Genomic DNA, 20,747 nt, shown 5'->3' with positions numbered 1-20,747 from the left:
AAAAGAGCAGAAAATTTTACGTTCAGATATGACCTTGAACGTTGCCAAATTTGACCTCTGAAGGTCACATATAGGTCTAAGCTTGTTTTAGGCTGAAACGCGAATATCTTCGAAAATGTGCCTGCTAAGGAGCAATGTTATGCATAAGAATAAGAATGTAGAGGTCAACGAGGGACATTCAGCCGTGACCTTGCCCTTATTCTCAAGATCATGAGTTAAGATTATTATTAAGGTCAAACCGGACTTTTTTAGGACTGAAAATCCATACTTTTGACCTAAAAGTGTCAAGATTGAACAACTTTACGTTCGGATATGACGTTTTCAACCTTGACCTTGTTTTTAAAGTTATGCGTCAGTCATATCAAGGTCAATTAATTTCTTTAGGCTAAAAACATATACTTTTACCCCACCCATAATGTGAAGAGTGAAATTTTACGTTACGTACGAGGTCACCCTCTGATTGTTGGTAATTCCTCAATATCGGGCGCCATTTTGGATCGGTCATCTTGAATTTGTAAAATCCAACGTAGGATTCGATCATAGAAACGACTTCAAAAACTCCTTAAACGAGATCCAATTTTTGTTATTCTTAAATATCGGCCGCTATCTTGAATCGGCCATCTTGCATTTACAAAATCTGATGTCGGATTCGGTTTTAGCGAGCTCAAAAATCCCAGGATCGGTATCTGAACAATTTATTCGCCATCGATACAGTGTATGCTTCAAGGTTTTTATTTGTCTCGATCCTACCAGTGTCAAACAGATAATAGATTGTTCTTGAGTTTTTATCGATTTAACAAGTTTTTATGTCATTCTAGTCCGTCCTGAATTATTATCATATTATTATTAACGATCAATGGTACATTATTTATTATTTTTATTTAAAGGTGAAGAAACCGAATTTTTTATACTAAATTTTTGCAAATTTTTTGTTTTCAATTCCAAATGGCTTCTCTTACAGAGCATGAGAGAGTTTTGCTTTTGATGATGACAGGATGGAGGGATAGACAAAGGTCATACTGTGAAGTGAGATTGCTGTTCAATGAAAACTTTCGTAATAAAGGCGAAGATAACGTAAAATCTCACTCTTGACATTATGGGGGTAAAAGTATGTGTTTCCAGCCTAAAGAAATTAATTGACTTTGATATGACTGACACATAACCTTAAAAACAAGGTCAAGGTTGAAAACGTCATATCCGAACGTAAAGTTTTTCAATCTTGACACTTTTAGGTCAAAAGTATGGATTTTCAGTCCTAAAAAAGTCCGGTTTGACTTTAATAATAATCTTAACTCATGACCTTGAGAATAAGGGCAAGGTCACGGCTGAATGTCCCTCGTTGACCTCTATATTCTTATTCTTATGCGTAACATTGCTCCCTAGCAGGTGCATTTTCGAAGATATTCGCGTTTTCAGTCTAAAACAAGCTTAGATCTTTATGTGACCTTCAGAAGTCAAATTTGGCAACGTTCAAGGTCATATCCGAACGTAAAATTTTCCGCTCTTCTCATTTCTGGGGCCAAAAGTACGGAGTCCTATTTTAAAAAATTGACCTGACCTTGAAATGACCTACAAGGTCATTGTCAAGGTCAAATCCAAGGTCACCGTCGGATAGCCAGAAAAAATCATAAAAATCTAGTACTTATTTTTTCTAGGTCTCATATTTTTCGAGTTATTCTGTTCTTCCGGAATTTTTATAACATCCTGTATGTTATGTTATAGATATGTTGTGTTATAGATGAGATGTGTTAGAAGTGTTATAAGTGTTTTGTGTTATAGATGTGTTATAAATATATTATAGATGTTATAGTTATTTAAATATATAACAAAAGTATATTCAAAGTGTTTAAACAGAAAAACATAGTAAAATATCAAAACCACAACAACATACAGAAAATATGATAAATAATATAAAATTATAAAAAATAATGCAAAATATTTAATTATAAAAAAGACAAAAATATACTAAACATTTTTGTTCGCGAGTCCGCTTGGAAGTATGAAAAACAAAGAAAGAAAAAAGGCAAACGACGTTCAACAAATAATTTCGTATCGCTGCCGTGTTATGATGTTTTGGGATAGCAGACAGAAGAAGCCTCGATAAAGCGAAAATAAACAGCCGAAGCCTTACGTCCAAATTCGTTCGATCGCTCTATTGTCCTTGGAACATTGTTGATCTCAGCGAAGTCACGAAACGGCGGAATCGTCTGGAATTTCGACATCCAAGCTCGTGCCTAGACCGAACGAGACATTGGCGGCGAGAAAGAGAGGACGATATATATATATATGACTATGGAAACTACGATTACTTCGCGTTCCGATTCGATTCTTTCTCGACGCCTGATCTCTCGGTCAGGTCCTCTCTCGAATCTTTGCTAGCGGTTGCAACTTGCGTTGCTCACGGAGCAAAGCCGGTCACTGCGTTGGTCTTGCAATTTGCGCGCGATAATCATTTTCGGGTCTTTTAGATCTTTCTCTTTTTTTGTTTTGTTGTGTAAAAATTTGGTATTCCTTTTGTTTGTGATTGGATTAACTCGCCACATCGCCCGACTGGTGCGGTTCGATTGTATGCGAGATTGATCGTTCGATTAAACGTCAGCTAAATTCAATCTGACCAACGACGGTTATTCTGAACCTCGACCGTCCATCCAGTCTCCTCCGCGGCATTCAAGCCTCGATTCCACCGACCTCGTTGCCCAGCGCTGGGCGATACGGTAAATCGCGGCGCGATCGACCTCGCGCTATTCGGCAACGCAACATTGGTCCTTCAAGCCGGATATGAGGCGGTAGTTAAGGGCGATTCTGGTTGCAGACGGTCGAGCCGGGACTCAGCATAGCCGAACTGCTGCAACAGAAGCAAGTGCAACGCACCATAGAGTGATCGCTGGAAAATTTCCGCAAAATCGGGAAGGCACGTTTGACACCGGCGACGGTGCGGTCCAGGATCTCCGCACTCAAGGACTCTTGGCATCAATTCCAAACTGGTAACGCCATTCTCTTGAAACTGATTCCGGAGGAAAACCAGGCCTCAATCGATTACTTTCGGAACGGCGCCTTCGACGCGACAGAAGAGGCCTATCTCACTACCCTGGGCTACATGAGCGAGCGCTTGGAAGAGCTTGATCCACCGGTGAGCTCCGCTCCGAAACGGAGACACCAGTCAAATTTTAAGGACGTCCGGCATTCATGTCGGTCGATCATCAGCGATCTCGTTGTCGAATTTGCCTCCCATCCGTTTGCCCCCGTTCGACGGAGCGTACGGCGAGTGGGTGCACTTTCGCGACAAGTTTACCGCGCTCATCTTGCACAATACGGAATTAAATGATTTTATGCGCATGCATTTTTTGACATCGTGTCTCAAAGGTAGCGCTCTCGAGACCGTGGCGCACCTTTCTATCACCGCGGATAATTTTCCGATTGCCTGGGAGGCTCTTCTCGCGCGATTCGAGAACAAACGCCGACTTATTCGCTTGCACCTCTCGACCATATTAGACGCGGCGGCTCTTTCGCGTGAGTCCGCGAGCGAGTTACAGGCATTAATCGATAAGATTCAGACTTCCTTATCGGCTCTAACGACATTGCGGGTGTCATCTAAGGATTTATGAAGCGATATTTTGGTTCACATCGTGTCGGAAAAATTCGACTCCGCCACTCGGAAGGCGTGGAATTTAAAAACGAGCGAACAGAAAGAGCCACCAGCGTTTTTCGATCTCGCTGATTTTATGGCCTCTCGCGCGCGGGCCCTCGAAGAATTCTCGAGCTCGGGAAAGCAACCAACGGTCCGAGGTGCACAGAGTTCGAGAGTGCACGTGGCGAATGCGTCCGCGTCGCCTTCGTCGCCAGGATGCCCGATATGTAAGACCCGGCATTACTTAAGCGCCTGTCCGACATTTGTGCGAGCCAGTCCGAACCATCGGCGGGAGTTAGTCAAGCAGCACAAGCGATGCTTGAACTGTTTAAGTCAAAGCCATACGGCTGCTGAGTGTCGAAGCAAGTATTCTTGTTGCGAATGCCATCAACGGCATCACTCCATGCTCCACGCCATCTCTGACTCGTTCGCTCATCCATCGGTTGGGCCGGTCGCATTCGCACGTCGAGGAAACCTCCGCTGCCACATTGCTCGCGGCTGCAACACCCCGACGGCGAACGCCAGTTCTCTTGGCGACAGTGTGGGTCACTGTCTGTGCGCCCACCGGTCGTACTGTCCAGATTCGCGCGTTGCTCGACCAAGGGTCGGAGATGACCTTCATTTCGGAAAACGTGGCTCAGCTTCTGCGCGCGCGACGCAGTCGTATGTCGGTATCGGTATCGGCCGTCGGCGGTGTTCATGCCGGCGCCGTTCATTACGACGGCGACGTCGATTTTCGTCTCTCCGCTCAATTCCGCTTCGCCGGCGCTTCCGACCACAGCCTTAATCTTGCGCAAACTAACCTATTACGCTCCGAGATGCCCAATTGAGATTTCGAAGTTCGCGCATTTGTCAGATTTGCCGCTGGCCGACCCGGAACCGGCCAGTACAGCGCCGATTCAAATTATAATCGGAGCCGATACACACTCAAGATACACACTCTCGCTGCGCGGACGGAAGATACACCGTCCGTCTCCCTTTCAAAATGGATCTTCCAATCGCTATCGGGGACTTTCAAGAGCGCGCGAGAAGGCTTTTCGTCTCGCTCGCTAGACGACTGCGATCCCACCCGACGCAGGCCGCCGAATACAACGCCTTTATGCAGGAATACGAGCTCCTCTGTCACATGCGTCGCGCGTCTGTGGCCGCAGCTTCTAGCGAATCACAATGCGTGTTTATCCCACATCATCCAGTTTTCCGCGAGGATAGCGTCACCATCCATCTCCGCGTCGTTTTTAACGCTTCGTGTTTAACGGCGAATGGAACGAGCTTAAACGACCACCTGCTCACGGGTCCGAAATTGCAAACGGAGATCACTGCTGTGATCTTAAAGTGGCGACGGTATCGGTACGTCTATTCCGCAGATATCGCGAAAATGTACCGCCAAATACGACTGGATGAACGCGATCTAAATTATCAGCGCATTCTGTGGAACTCCGACTTGTCTGAGTCTCCGATTGAGTATCAATTACTCACGGTGACCTACGGAATGTCTTGCGCACCCTTCCTCACCCTACGTGTTCTACAACAACTAATAAAGGATCAGGGGGCTCAGTTTCCGCTAGCTGTCACGATTCTACGCGAGCATATTTATGTGGACGATGTGTTGTTCGGGAGCGACGACATTCCGTCTTTGCGCGAAACCCGCACGCAGCTCGAAAACCTTCTCCGCTGCGGAGGATTTAGTTTGCGAAAATGAGCGAGAAATTCGCGTATTCTCCTGGAGGATATCGACGCCATAGACTATGATTTAGCTGTTCATAGGTCTCTAGCTTTCGATGAAAAACTTAAGATTCTCGGACTCGGCTGGAATCCGTCGCTCGATTCGTTTCAATTTACCGTCTCGCTCGCTAATGACGTGCCCTCAACAAAACGGACCATTTTATCTGCAATCGCCAAATTGTACGACCCCCTGGGGTGGGTTACACCGGTAACGATAACCGCGAAAATCCTCATGCAACATCTGTGGAAAGGACAATTCGCCTGGGATGAGCCGGTGTCGGAGCCGTTTCTCAGCCGATGGCATAGGATTTATTCATGCCTTTCGTTTCTGAACGGACTTCGAATCGAACGCTGGACCGGCCTAGCACCCGGAGTCCGTGCAGAAGTGCACGGCTTTTGCGACGCCTCCAACACCGCTTACGCCGCCGCGGTGTACTTAAAAGTCAGATCCCCCTCGGATCAAGTCACTCTTACATTGCTCGCCGGGAAATCGCGAGTTGCGCCCCTGACACCGCTCAGTATCCCTTGGCTCGAATTGTCATCCGCGGTGCTTCTCGCTTGCTTGCTCGTTTTCATTCGCGGATCATTCGGGCTGCAAGACGTTCCGTGCTTTTGCTGGACGGACTCACAGATTGTGCTCGCTTAGCTCAGACAGCACCCGTCCCGGTGGAGGACTTTCGTCATCAACCGCGTGGCCTTTGTTCAAACCGAGGTGCCCAATGTCTCGTGGCGATACGTATCCATCCATGACAACCCCGCCGATTGTGCGTCGCGAGGTCTTCTCGGGAACGAGCTTCGCGATCACTCATTGTGGTGGCGGGGGCCGCGGTGGCTGTGCTTTCCTTCGAAAGATTGGCCTCTCAATGAGTCCAATCTTCCGACCAGCGCTCCTCTCGAGGAGAAAATTGCCGCATGTCATTGCACTGAACCGCGCGATCCGTTCAGCATTGCTTCGCGTTTCTCGTCGTGGCCGAGGCTTAGCCGCGTAACCGCCTATCTTTTTCGGTTCCTCTCCCGATGCCGTCGCCACTTGACCGACGCTCCGCAGAATGCCGCCTCCGGCCGCGCTCTCACAGCGGCTGAGTGCGATCACACTCATGTTTTTTGGATTAAGCAAGTGCAACTCGAGCTATTTTCCAAGGAAATTGGTGCCCTTACCCTCAAACGTACTCTATCGCCGAGAAAGTCGTTTCCTCACCATCATCCGTTCCTCTCGCGACGCAACGATTCCTCATCACTGCTGATCCTGACGGCGTTGTTGCTGCTCGCGGTTTGCGCGATCGCGTTCTTCGCGCTTGCGCGAGCGATATTCGCGACCGTTGGCACCGTCAACGACGATGAATCGCGTCGACCATCGACGCGATCGTCCGATCGCGAACGACGCTGCAATCGCGACGAGGCTTTCGGAAACGATCGTCTGGCGCCGTTCGACCGCTCGGATGTCGTCGTGCCCGAATAGTCCGAGGACACGCGCGAGTGCGATGATCTCGGACGCGCGCGCGAGTGCCTCGTAGCCGACGGTTACGCCGCGTGCTTCGAATGCGTCGAATCTCGGCGGTCGAGTCTCTGCGCGTGTGCGCGCACGTCAGCGAACCGGTCACCGTGCACGCGTACGACGACGCGTACGACGGCAATGGCGATCGTCGCGATCTCGGCGGCGCGGACTTTACTCTCCGAGCCAACTCGTCGTCGGACAAGGGTTACTGCGTCAGCGAGGCACTGGCCGAGCGACTGCGCGATCTGACTGCGCCCGAAAGACGCCACAGCGACGCGGCTCGCACGCGACGCGAGTGCAGCGAGTACAACGCCGACTGGATTGTCGTGCGAAAACGAGCGACGCGGGACAGTTCGTTTAATTTCGAGTGTCGATGCAAGTATCCGCATCTCATGGCGATCACGACCGGACCGATGTCGTGCTCGCGCGACGTTGGTTGTAACGGTCGCGGACGTTTGGACGCGGCGTCTCGCTCATCCGCGATCGATCCGTTCGTGAACGGCCGATGCGAATGCGACGACGGTTGGATCTCCGAGTACAACGACGTGGTCGGTCCGTTCTGTCGCGAGGCAACGATTGGCGAGTGGCCGAGCATGTTGCCCGGCCAGGATATCGACAACGACGCGATGCTGGATCTCTCGTCCGAATTCATCGACGAGAACTTTCGCGCGATCATCGCGCGTGAACGAGTCGACGGCGAGGACACCCGAGTGAAGTTGGTCAATCCGTGCACTCCGTGCCCCATCATGGCCACGGACGACGGCGAGGCATACTTTTGCAGCGATGACTTCACGATTGGAAAGCGCAACAACGCCGATCTGTTCATTGCGATAGCGAACATCGGGATTCGTCGCGATTGCGATTATCTGCGCGGAAACGGCGGTAGATTTTCCAACACGTGTCTCAAGATCACGGCGTCCGAGGGCCTGGAGCCCGATCGATTCCTGCTGCAGTTCATGACGCGGGACGACGCGAGTGCGAAGAATTCGCCATGGAGACAGGTGTCCTGGTGAACGAATCCAGCGTTCGACGATGGTTCGGCGGACCGGACGACGATTTCGACGCGTCTCCGAATTATCGGAGATTCGCGCGCACCGGAGGGCGACGCGTTGAAAGACTGCGGCACGGTGTGGACGTCCAACCGTCCGTCGATCTTGAATCATCGACAACGAGTCTGCGAGTCGCTTCGACTCTTCTGGGGCAGCGCCCATACCGACCTGGCGTTCGCTTCGGATCGTTTGAACTTTCCGTTCCCCTTTTACAGCGACAGACTGATCGTTAATTATTATCTCTATTAACCCCGAGACATGTTGGTGAACGACGCCGAACGCGTGATTCGTGGGCATCTCAGACAAGAGGTTTACGAGTGACCGGATCGGCGCGGACTCGACAATTTGTGTTACCTTCACGGAAAATACGTGTACACCGATCATGAAACGGCGCACAATATGGCGCGATTAATATTGCCCGTATGTCTCGTGCGACACACGGACAGCGACGACGGTTCCGAGTACATGCGACCAACGATCAATTGCGCGCATCCGAACGACACCGCTTGCGTCATGATGCGCAACGATCATCTGACGATCGCTCTCGTCTTCTGTGGTACCCATCGGACATGCGAATGTTGCAATTCTACGCCGAGCGAGGCAATTGCGGCGAAAACGATTGCGACTACGACAAGAACGCGGTGTACGAATAGAGCGAGCGACGAGCAAGAAGGAAAGCGGACGGGATGTTGCGGAAGGGGGAGCGAATAAGAAATACACGAAATATGGAAAAACGAATTCTCTTTTATTGATCGGTGGGCGTGTCAATGCGCGCGTGAACGTTCTCGTCGCTTCGACGAATCGCGAGGAAAAGATCGGACCACGACGGCACGAAATTGCATTGACAATCGCCGCATGGTGCGTATGTCAAGAGCCAAATATCTCGAAACTGATCGTCGTAACGAGATTGCACTCTCTCGATCGTCTTCACATTGAAGCTGAACGGTAATCGCACGAACGTGCAATACGGACAGTGCTCCGCGTGCAACGCGTTCAGTTCGAACCTCGACGCCACGCGATTCATCGACACTGTGAATAGACACGCGTGACAGCGCCCCATCAATTTTTCGGAACCGTCTCGGTAGTTCGGTCGATGTCGATCCTCGTCGGCCCCATCTTCGTTGAGTCGTTGCACGATCACGTCCTCGAGCGTCACGGTTTCGGCTTCGGACAGCGTCTCCTCGTCGGACGATGTGCGAAACGTCGATACGCACGACGGTGTCGCGACCACGGCGAAACCGTCGTCGACCAACGATCCGACCGTGCTGCGCGACGCCAACCAATGACCGTTGTCAGGGTCGATGAAGCTGCTCCGTTGCTCGGGATCGCAGTACGGGAAAGCAGCTTCGCCAAAAGTTGACCACGTCACGTCGTAATGATACGCCGTGCAAGCGCATCGACAATACGCTTGTCCGCGACAATCCGGGGAATGTTCCGCGGAGTGACAAAATTTGCATTTGACGACGCTCGAATCAGTGAAGAGCCGTTCGGAGCATCGATTGAAGTAATAGTGTCGCCACGTATCGTCGTGCACGTCGTCGCACAAACGTCGACGCAGCTGTCGTCGACACAACTGTAGAGAGAGTCGGGGCGAGTAAACGAAACTGCTCGATGTCGCCGTCGCCGAAGATCGCAATCGCCAGCTGGATCGAAACGACGGTATACGTTAACGATCCTTCGCGAAGAGGCGCCGATCGATTCCGCGATCGTGATCCCGCGCCTTGCGAATGAGATCGACGAATCTTCGAACGTCGTCGTCCGAGTCGCTCGTTCCCACGGCGCGTCCAAAACGCTCGAATTCTTGCTCGACAACGGTCTCGCGGCAATCGTTGGCCCAAGGCGGTACAGGATACGTCAGGTACACCATGTGGTCGGCCATGTGCGGACTGACGCTGTGGAAGCACAATACGCGTCGTACTAGTTCCAATCTTCCTTCCTCCACGCGCACTTCCTCGTTCGGATAAGCAACCTCGGCCGGCAGTATCCATCGAGGATACGACACGCCCGATACGGACAACGGACCGCGCGGTGCCATGACTCGAGAGAACTCGTCACCGCTGCAAGTTTCGGAACTAGACTGCATACTCGCAACATCGCTCCGCGCTCTTGTACCCTTCGTTATCTATATTTGTTCGTCGGTTATCACTCGATGACAAACATAGCGCGGGATATTTCGAGGAGTGTCGCTCAATTCCGACGGAAGAATCACAGGGACGAGGCGTCGCAACCCGAGTCGTCGTTATCTTCGAACAGTGCGGCGTCTGTTTCGTGAACGGCGAACTCCTCGTCGTTGACTACAGCGTTAGCCGCTGCACCGTCGAACGACGCGTTGATCGCGCGATGTTCGTCACGGCCCTCGGCCGGATCGACCACCTCCACGGAGTATCTTTCGCAAAATATCGGTATTATGGCGGCTAACCAGAACATGACGTCTTCCAGATGCGCCTTCACCGTGACGTAGTCGTCCTCGGTATCGTTAACGTCGGATTAGACTCGACGACGTCGACATCGAGCGTCGACCGTGAACACGTGGGTCAACACGAACAACAGTTCTCTCGTGACCTCGTATTCCGCTTTGGCGTCGGTCTCTGCAACGCCGCGACGTGTTCGGCCGGTCGTCGAAATCGACGATCTTTGCAACTTAACGTCCAAACTAGGCCAGGGCGTGCGTCGAAGCTCGTGATCCTTGTTGCAGTATTCTTCTACGGCGGGCAACGAATTCAATATTTACAATTTTACTTGGTAGGGAGTAGGCGGGGGTGAACCGAACTCCAGAGTCTTCTATAGGGAGCAAAGTTGAACGGAGTGAGACAACATGTCATACACCAGTTTCCGACCTACGCGCTTGAGGCAACAATATCGACATCGAGCTCGTCGTCGCGTCGCAATGACCGCGTTCAACGCGGCTTTTTTTTCTTTTTTTTTTTGATAACGTAGAGAAAATCCATCATGGATACTCCCGACCCGTTGGGGGCGGGGTCGGGGGTTATGTCAGACTTTTACTAACTAAAACCCCTGCGGGATATCTACCCATTCGGACCGTCGTGGGGGGAGTCAGGGGAACTGCTCCCGCATTCCCTAACCGACACCCCGGCCCCAGGGCTCTCCGGGAGCCCCACGCCATCGAGTACCGCATCCTCTCCCACTGAGGGAGTCCAGGGCGCGGTCCCCCGACCGGCTTCCCAGCCGGGTTGGCCTTCTGGTGTTTAACTAGGGGAAAGGGGACATCCACCCTTCCCCCCGCGCTCCCCATTATTCCACTCTAAGGAGGGGAGGGCAGGGGAGTGGAACCAAGCCCCACCTGGGCTTCTACTCCCCCCTCTACCCTACCCTAACCGATGCGGGTGGGTGTCAAGCGCACTCGTCATCCCCCTCCCTCCACGCGTCCGGAGTCGGGTCCGAAGCGACCAGGGAGGCGGCCTCCGTCGAACCGGTGGCCTGTCCTCCTTCTCGGCCGGCGCCTCCTAGGGCCCGCTGCCCAAACTTCGGGAGCGCCGCCCTCCCCGCCGCTGCCTGCGGCGGTCTCCGGGGCGACGCTCCCACTCAGCAGCCTCCTTCCGCGACAGTACACTGCGGCAGAAGGAGGCCGCTTCTCCCCATACCTCCTCGCTCCCGCACATGGTCCTTGCCATGCGCGGGAGCGACAATTCATCATTCCCGCACCCCACTGCCTGGGCCAGGACACCACGCTGGGCATTCGGCCAGGGTGTGACGGTGTCATCCGGCTCCGGGCAGTGGTGGCACCCGGTGGTGGGCTCCTTCTTGATCCAGTGCAGGTAATGATCAAAACAGCCGTGTCCGGTCATCACCTGCACCAGATGAAATGTGAGTCCGCGCCCCCTCCTGCCTGTGAATTCTTCCAAGCAGGGGCTGACAGCCCCTGTTGTCAGCTGCCCGAACTTCCGCGAGGCGGACATCGCGTCCGCCCACCGCTCCGAAGTTCGGGCAGCCACCCGGGACTTCAGGGCCATCAGTACCTTGGCCGTTAGTACCCCCTCTTCGCGGAGCTCCTTGACTCTCCAGTAGAAGACACTACGTTCCTCCGCAAGGAGCTCCACGAAGGGGAGCCGACCAGGGTCGTCGCCGCCATATATGAAACGGAGGCGAACCCCCGAATCGCTCTCACACCCACCGCCCTCAGCGCCTGACGCATGAGGTTTTTGCCTTGGGCGGTGGCCAATAGTTGGGGCGCCCATATCAGCGCCCCATAGAGGACGATCGAGAGAATCACCCCAACATATAGGCAGCGCGCGTGCCAACCCAGATCCCTTGGGTCTACATCAGTCTGGCCAGAGCCAGACCTGCCTTCCTGACCCGGGGGGCCAGGTCCCTAAAATGGGCCCTGAAGTCCCATCGGCCGTTCAACGTCAGGTCCAGATACTTTATCGTGGACCCGACGCGGACACGGACTCCGTCCACCAAGACCTGGGTCTCCGGCGGCGCCCCACGGCTGCCGTCGTGAAAATAGATGGCCCTCGTTTTTTGGAGCGCCACCTTTAGACCCAGGTCACTTATTGTGCCCACCACCGTCGCCAATGCCACCTCCGCATTGTGGTGGGCCTCCCCCCAGTCTTCCCCACCGGCCAGCACTAAGATGTCATCCGCGTAACAGATGACATGGCAGCCGGGGGGAGGGGCGTTCGCAAGACCCTGTCGAACCCGATGTTCCATAGCAGGTGGCCCAAAATGGACTCCTGCGGGACACCGCATTCCATTAACCACCGGCCCTGGACCTCGTCCTGACCCGAATAGGCGAGGTCCCTGTCCTCGAAATGACAAAAGCTAAACACTTGTTAAATTATTCGAACTAAATGAAAAATTAATTAAGGTAAAGTAAGATATAGATACATATGAGTATACAGGCAATAGATAAAATAATTTAGAGGACCCAAACAATAAAAACATTTAACGGTTATAATAAAACCACAACTTACCGCTTTGTGCTCGTAAAGCATCACTGATAATTTAATTTGGAAATTCTCTTTTGTCTCTACATCGTAAAAACTGATCTCTACATAATTCATGACTATAGCACTCAAGAAAAATAAATTCAAGCGTAAATTTAATTTGTAAATGTCGTGTCGAAAGTTACGGAAATACCACCATTAGTACCTAAAAATGTTCGGGAAGCAAACACAACACTAACGCTATCTTTACACTACCTCGGAAAGAATAGCGTTGGTAGCGCGTAATTATGATATAGAACGCTACCACTGGTGACGTCATGGCAGCATTTGGTAGCGTTACCATGTAGCTCCGCGAACAGTCTGCAGCGCTAAATAGCGCTAATAGCGCCTTCCCGAACGTACCCATGGGGTATGTTCATGAAGCTCACTGTTACGCTACCAACGCAAAAGCTACCAAAAAGTGTTCACGGAGCCAATAGCGTGACAGCGATAGTAAGCTCTATGAACAGCAGTAGCAGTAGCGTAGCATTACTGTTGCTTGGCAACAGAAGTAAACAGTAAGTGACATATATTTGGTATAGAGATTAAAGTCTTTTGTTCGCTTCCGTGGCGGTTGGATGTGGTTCCTGTAACTACGCATATTTTTTGATCGTGGGTACATGTTGTCCCTGTTTCTTTTTTACTTTCGTAATCGTAGCTGGAGAATGACGTGTGGACGTACTTAATTTGTCCGGCGCCATATATTGAACTGAACTGAACTGAACTGGTATAGAGGTCAGGGTAATAAGAAAAATACTCTGTAAAGAGAGTGTAAAATGGAGCAAGCAGAGGAAAATAGGAAATATATTATGGTAACAGCTGTAGCATGCATAATGCGTAAGTTAATAATCACATCGTCATCCTCATCTGAAAGCGACGAAGAACTGGAAATTGTGCAAACATACAGGAGAAAACGTAAACATGTGTCCAGAGTAGAAATTTATGTAGAAGTTACAATACCAGCATTAACCGATTAGCAATTCAAAGCTCATTTTATGTATTACAATACAACTAGCACAATAAAAATTTCTTTCATTTCTTACATTGGTAAATATATACATTATTCGAATCATTCTTAACATATGTTAATAAATAATTAATGTGATTGGATTGATATTAATATAAAATGATTGATATATGTGATTTAGGATGTCTTGTGCGACCTTTGATTATAACCAAAATTGCGCGTGATTGGCTGTTACAGTATCAGGACCATAAACACTATTCACATTTTCAGCTGCCTGGCTTGCGTTTTCGCCTTTATCGAAGAAAAACTGTAAAATATAGCGTATTTTCTCTTTGCTAGTGTCCATCTTTGACGCGCGCTCAAACAAAACCGAGTCAACTAATCACAAAACTGTCAGAAAAGTTTTTTAGTACGAAATCTCATCTTTCTAACGCCATCTAGTGGAACCCGATCGGACTTATACAACGCGAGATACAGATAACTAAAGCCATCTATTGGAAAAATAATGGATTTCTTTTTACTACACCTGATATACTATCAATTATTGAGCCAAAATTACGAAGAGAGACAATTGGAGCACCGATGATTTGTCCTTGCAAACAATTTTTGTTGACATTATAGAGACTGGTCACTCCAGATTCACTAAGGTACATTACATTACATTAATATAATGCAGTTATTGTAATATCTTGAATGAAATAATCTTTAATATTTTCATTTCTTGTTCCGAATTGGAAAATCATATCTGCGGTTTCACGTGCTCATTAAAATCTTCCAGAGGATTCTCGCGGAGCGTGTTCTGGAAGCCGGTAACATCGAGTCACCGCTCGGGCAAATCGCCCATGCTTACAAGCGAATTATTTGCTCGATCTTTGTCTTGCCGGTGTCTCGGCGCGTTACACTGTATCATTGTCTCGGTGACAATAACACTCTGCCATCAAAGGAAACGTGTGAGAGTCTAGTGTCTCGTGACTAACGGCAAAACAATGTATTTACCGCCTAGATCTTTGTGTCAGCCAAACAACAATTTGTTCGAATCTGCCAATCGGCTCAAGCCGCATCAGATATATGAAATTATAAATATCACGGTCGATATCGTGGCGACAGAGTTCAGCTTTCAAATTCAATTCTCGAGGATCCGTTCTGCTACCGTAGAGCCACGAAAACGCGTCGCTCCGGCGCGTGATATCTTTCCGCCGTCTCTTTATTGACTTGCGAATTGTCCGCGCTCTGCAAGCCTTTGTACCGGGTCATAAACGAAATAAAATGCATCTGAACCTGGGAATCAAGCAAATCATTAACCAGAGAACCGATCGGTCCTCTCCTTTGGCTGACTCCCGTCAGCTCGGTCCGCACTCACTCTCGCGCCCAAGTTCTGGGTATTCTTGGCGTTCAAGGGTTAGCGACTATCACTCAACCCGCTACATTTCTGAATATTTAGATCCATTTGCGAAAGATTTAATGTTGGCAGAAGTACAACGCTTATTGTTACAAAACGTATTATAAATGTTTTAATTGCACTGGCACCTTTTATAACAAAATGCGAGACGAACAAGTTCATCAAACTTGGTTAGGTTTTGAGGTCACTAGTGGTTTTCTCAAAATCATTGGCGCCATTGATGGTACGCACATAAATATTCCAGAACTTAAGCACAATCCTGAAGCTTATATTAATAGGAAAGGTTATCATTCTGTCCAACTGCAGGTAATGTGTTTATTTGCGTAAATTTATTATAATACACACACACACAAAGTAATATATCTTAGCTAATTACGTGCAGTAACTGATGTAATAATGTATAAATAATATAACTGGTAATAATGTATAAATAATATAATAATATATTTGGTATGGGAATAAGTTTTAATCGTTTCCCCATAGATGGCATTAATAGTATCGCTTGCATCTTTTCTAACCTTTCGATACATGGATTTAAAAGGTGTATATGTAAGCTGTTAAATGCAGTAGAAGACTTTTGTTTGGAGTGCAAACAGCAAGTATTCATATCGCATCGAAAATGTCGGAATTTGTTCTAAAAAAGCAGCATTTGCGGGAAGTTCTTCTCCACTACTAACTTTTGAAGAAAAGTGCTGCGGAAACGTGCCATTTGCTTGTGGATGTTTACGGCAACCATGCTCCATCGGAGCCAACTTGCAGATACTGGTTCCAACGCTTCAAAAGTGGTGATTTCGATGTCAACGACAAAGAACGCGATGATGCCCCAAAAAAGTTCCAAAATGAGGAACTTGAAAAATTGCTTGATATTGATCCATGTCAGACACTTGAAGAATTGTCTGCAGCGTTGGATGTTGATCGATCCACCGTTGGAAAACGCCTACATGCGCTAGGAATGGTTCAGAAGGCAGGAAATTGGGTACCACACGAGTTGAAGGAAAGGGACATTGAAAGGCGCTTGGTCACGTGCGAAATGTTGCTTCAACGACAAGAAAGAAAGAGTTTTTTGCATCGAATCATCACTGGTGATGAAAAATGGATTCACTACGACAATCCTAAACGCAAACTAGCATGGGTGAAGCCAGGTGAACCAGGTCCATCAACGCCAAAGCGCAATATTCACGGGTCAAAGGTCATGCTCTGTATCTGGTGGGATATGCGGGGTGTAGTCTACTATGAGCTGCTGAAACCGTCCGAAATTATCAATTCCCAACGTTACCGACTTCAACTAATGCGTTTGAAACAAGCTATTCAAGAGAAACGGCCGGAATGGCGTGATAGACACGAGAAGCTGATTTTGCAGCACGACAACGCTAGGCCACATATTGGTCAACTCGTTCGGACATACCTAGAAGGGGTGAAATGGGAGAACTTATCCCACCCGCCGTATTCACCAGACATTGCCCCTTCAGACTATCATTTGTTCCGGTCGATGTAGTCGGCACTTATTGGAGAGCGCTTCACCTCATATGACAGCATACAAAAATCGGTCGATGACTGGATCGCCTCGAAAGAAATAGAATTCTTCACTCGAGGAATTCGTTTATTGCCCGAAAGATGGGCGAAGGTTGTCGCTTCAGATGGAAAATATTTTGAATAAAATCATTTAATATTTTTATATTCAAACTATGTTTTTTGTCTACATAAAAAACGATTAAAACTTATTCCCATACCCAATACTTTTATCAAATGATTATTATAAATTAATATGTCTGTTGTAATGTGTTTGCTTGAAGTGTTTTGAAATTTTATTGTATGTGTATTGGTTTGCATGTTTATTTTTTAAGTTGTATGTGATCACAAATCTCAATTCATTCATTGTTACGCTGGATATGTGAGATCAATGCACGATCAACGAGTTTTTCGTTTGTCAGAAATTCAGTTGTACCTGAGAGATGCATCAAAATTCCCAAACGATTGCCATTTAGTTGGAGATTCAGCCTACAAACTTCATGACAATTTATTAATACCATATAAAGACAACGGACATCTAACAGAACGTCAACGGAATTACAACTTCTGCCATGCATAAGCGAGAATAGCTACAGGAAAGAGGAATTGGGCTATTGAAAGGAAGATTTAGAAGTCTTCTGACTGTACTAGCTATGAAGACAGTGACTTTAATTCCAAAATATATTATCGCTTGCTGCGTGCTACATAATATCTGCTTAATGAGGTGTGATGAACTTGCAATCGAAATTAATGAGAACGAAGAAATAATCAATGAAGATGCTAATATTGAACAGCATCATGACGTTGCTAATGCTGGTAATGTAAAAAAAGATCTTATGTGTGAAAGACTTCCACTGAGATATATGTAAACTGCGACGCGATTTTCTTACGCCGTCTGCAAATTACCGTCGGCCTGCGCGTCACGGGCGCGGTCGTTCGCACGCACAAAAAAAACGGTGTTGGACGCCAGGTACGGAGAGCCGCACCGATCACCAATTCTAATCACCAAACTCGCTACCGCGACGCGGGAGTCCGACGGGACCGGTAGCTCGTATGAAATTTTAGAGTCGGTAGACGGGCGGGATTTGGTCGGAAATCGGGGAAACATGTAGGACAAGAAAAACAGCGTGGTGGGCAGCGGAACGTTAATTTATTCTGTCGGGAGCCAGCGCTCTCCGATAGCTCCGCAGGACGGTACACATTTCTTACGCTCGCTTTCTCGCAAGTCCGGTATCACTTTGCACAACGCACTTTCTACGGACGCAACACGGCAATGCACGAGACCCCGATAAATAAAGCAGGTGAGCGGTTTTACAGTGACGGGAACCTCCCGGCGGCATGGTCCTCAACGATTCGGGCGGGTCGCCTTTTCACGAGGTCGGCAGTCGTCCTTCCTCCTTTCCTCCTTTTTCCTTGGTTCTCGGCCACGCACGGTGCACTTCGCTTTCGTTTTGCACGATAGCCATCAGAACACCCACTACTAGCGCGAGCGGTACAAAAATCTTTCTCTCGAGCGGAACACAATCTTTTCGGAAGAAGCGGAACGTAAAAACGGATCTCGATCTCTCTCGATTCCAAGCCGATCTCCTCTTTTATTTTTCCGTCTTTTTGGGGCTTTCTGGTGCCCCCACCCGGTTTTCAAGAGGGGTTTCTCTCTTGCCCCGTTCCTCGCTTTGTCCATCGCTTGGGAATCCTTCCGAGAATCTCTATTGGGGATCCGCGGGAAGGATGTTCTGTCTCACTTTCTCTAGCTCTCTCTCTCCGTCCTCGCTTTGTCTCCTCGGCTGTCTAGACATGGTTTTTCGGTAAGCGGGCTACGTGCCGTGGTCGTGGCCTGCCGGCGGTGCCTCGCCTCGTCTCTTCCGTCGCCTTCAGCGATGTCCTCTAAGCTGGCCTAAGAACAATCACGGCAGGCGGTAGTCTGTTTTGAAACGATACATGCTTTCTAATACGAGATAGAAACGGAGAGCAATCACCTGCAGAGCGCGTGCCTGACCGTAAGCAGGGTCCTCCTCATCCTTCTTGTTCTTCATGTCCGGCTGTTCGGTTCGGAAGGTCCAGGGGCACAAAATCGGTGGACGCGAGACCGTCTCATCTGCACGCTCTTAACACTAAGGATTCTTTTCCAAATGGTTACCATTTCTCGGAGGAGGTCTGCTAGCACTCCTCATGAATCGCTCGCTAATTAGCGCCCCCCCCCCCCCCGCGGCGGGACCGAGATTTCGCCTACTAGTGACGGACGCCCGACGGCTTCCGCGTCACAAAAAAAATGTAAATTGTAATTAATATACATAATCTATAATATATGTGAAAAGTTATTTTATTTCCATGTCTTTTCTTATATATAAAATAAAAAATATCTTAATAATAATAAGGAACTATAATAATATTAATATTAAGAAACTATAATTTTTCTAATATTTTGTCGAACTTATCCAATAGCTTTAACCTGGATTCCATTCTTTCTCTGTTTTTCTCTTTTTATTTCTTTGCTATCGCACGACTTTCCAATATTACATTTGTAATGTCGTCATTTCTCTTGCGTTTACCTGGAAATACATATATTATACTGTACTGTCTAAAAACTTAGAGATTCTCCACACTAAAATATGATGCAAGCTATTGAATTTTCAATATTGTGAACACAAGCCTTATTTCAATTAATAATTAAATAATATTAATAATTACTAGGAACGTTATTCTAGATCCACATTCATAGTTGAGGAGGTAGAGCTGTTGCAGCAACTGCTGCTACATCTAACAGGATTTTCAGTAACGACGAAGCAGCAGGAGATGACAACTTAAATAAAGGTGCCATATATGGTTTTGCCCCCAGAAGACTATCCATAATGTGATAAAATATTACATTCATTCATTTCAGGAATTTATAGTCAGAGTTTATATTTAACACCATTTTCAGTTTACCTCCTGATGCTTCTTAGCCAATGAAACGATTTGTACAACATCTGAAGATAAACAATTTCAGATATAAGATCCGGTCTAAGAGTAATCATTCCTTTTTTCTCCATCATTTACCTCAAAATAAGGCCATGTTTATTATTGCCGGACTTTTTATTGTTCACTCATTTATGTGTTCACTTCATTGTATTGAACCTAGTGCTGCACTGTTTACATTATTCGACGAACAGGTAGACAATAGGACGTATGTTCAGATGTACCTAAAACAAAGTTAATTATAAAAATAAAATAGCTGTCTTGTGTTTTAATTCTTAAACCTATATATATGTATACATGCGTATATATATATATATATATATATATATATACATATATATATATTCTATATATATATATATATGCAATATATTGTTGCGCTCACTCTTTAACTAGCAACACTCACACCATGCACTCGAGGAAATAAGAATATTTGTGTAAAAGAAAGGAAGCTTTACTATTTACAGCTTTGTACAGACTCTCGCATAAATAATTCTCCGAATGATAAATCTCGCGTCTGTCTATCTTGACAGCTTCCCAAGAACTCTCCGTCTGCTGTTGTTATTTTTCGTTGCTAGGGACTGTCGATCATAGCAATGTGAACACACCTCGATACTTCGCAAAAGCACGGGCGCAACAATATGTACGCAAATTCATTAGTAGAATACATGATAATATGGGAATATCAGGCAGGTATAAAATATATCGGGCCACTGCAGATCCCCTCCACTGCCAAAACTGAGAATTTCGATCTTACATATGTATCTCGGAGGCCTTAAAAGCCCGTATAAACTTTGTTCGATCCAAAAATATTCGATACTTTGCAGGTTTTATACATTTGACAAATTTGCGCGTCCGCCATTTTGAATTGAGGGCCTCGATTTAAAAAACGGGTTCGATACAATTGTAGAGCAATTCATCGCGAGTAAATTAAAAAAAAAGCATGGAAATCGGTTAAGAATTATGCTGTCTAGCGATTTTTGTCTACAAAAAGACCCATCTGTCCTACTGTGCGGCGTAGCAACGTTAAAGGGTAATCGCACAACGTATTGCCCGTGCGGCATGCGAGAGTGAGTA

The 20,747-nt window shown here is 47.8% G+C and overlaps 1 protein-coding gene and 1 pseudogene across 1 annotated transcript; one reads left to right on the top strand and one right to left on the bottom strand.

Annotated features, from left to right (window-relative positions):
* Positions 1 to 12,169: 12,169 nt before the first annotated feature.
* Positions 12,170 to 12,918, bottom strand: LOC112590222 (uncharacterized). Its single transcript, XM_025306104.1, has 2 exons — positions 12,829 to 12,918; positions 12,170 to 12,544 (listed from the first exon to the last, which is right to left on the bottom strand). The coding sequence occupies exons 1-2, from the start codon at positions 12,916 to 12,918 to the stop codon at positions 12,170 to 12,172; spliced, it is 465 nt and encodes a 154-aa protein (XP_025161889.1).
* Positions 12,919 to 13,212: 294 nt separating this feature from the next.
* LOC112590221 (putative nuclease HARBI1) lies at positions 13,213 to 17,301 on the top strand (annotated as a pseudogene).
* The last annotated feature ends 3,446 nt before the right edge of the window (positions 17,302 to 20,747 follow it).

The sequence above is a fragment of the Harpegnathos saltator genome, unplaced genomic scaffold, assembly GCF_003227715.2.
Source record: "Harpegnathos saltator strain DR-91 unplaced genomic scaffold, Hsal_v8.6 scaffold754, whole genome shotgun sequence".
Classification (NCBI taxonomy): Eukaryota; Metazoa; Arthropoda; class Insecta; order Hymenoptera; family Formicidae; genus Harpegnathos; species Harpegnathos saltator.
Note: the sequence above shows the minus strand (reverse complement) of the source record. Positions and strands in the feature narration are given on the sequence as shown.

Coding starts and splice junctions, on each gene's coding strand:
- LOC112590222 (XM_025306104.1), bottom strand. CDS start 12,918: ATGAATTATGTAGAGATCAGTTTTTACGATGTAGAGACAAAAGAGAAT. Junction 12,545..12,828: donor TGCTTTACGAGCACAAAGCG/GTAAGTTGTGGT, acceptor CGGGTTCGACAG/GGTCTTGCGAACGCCCCTCC.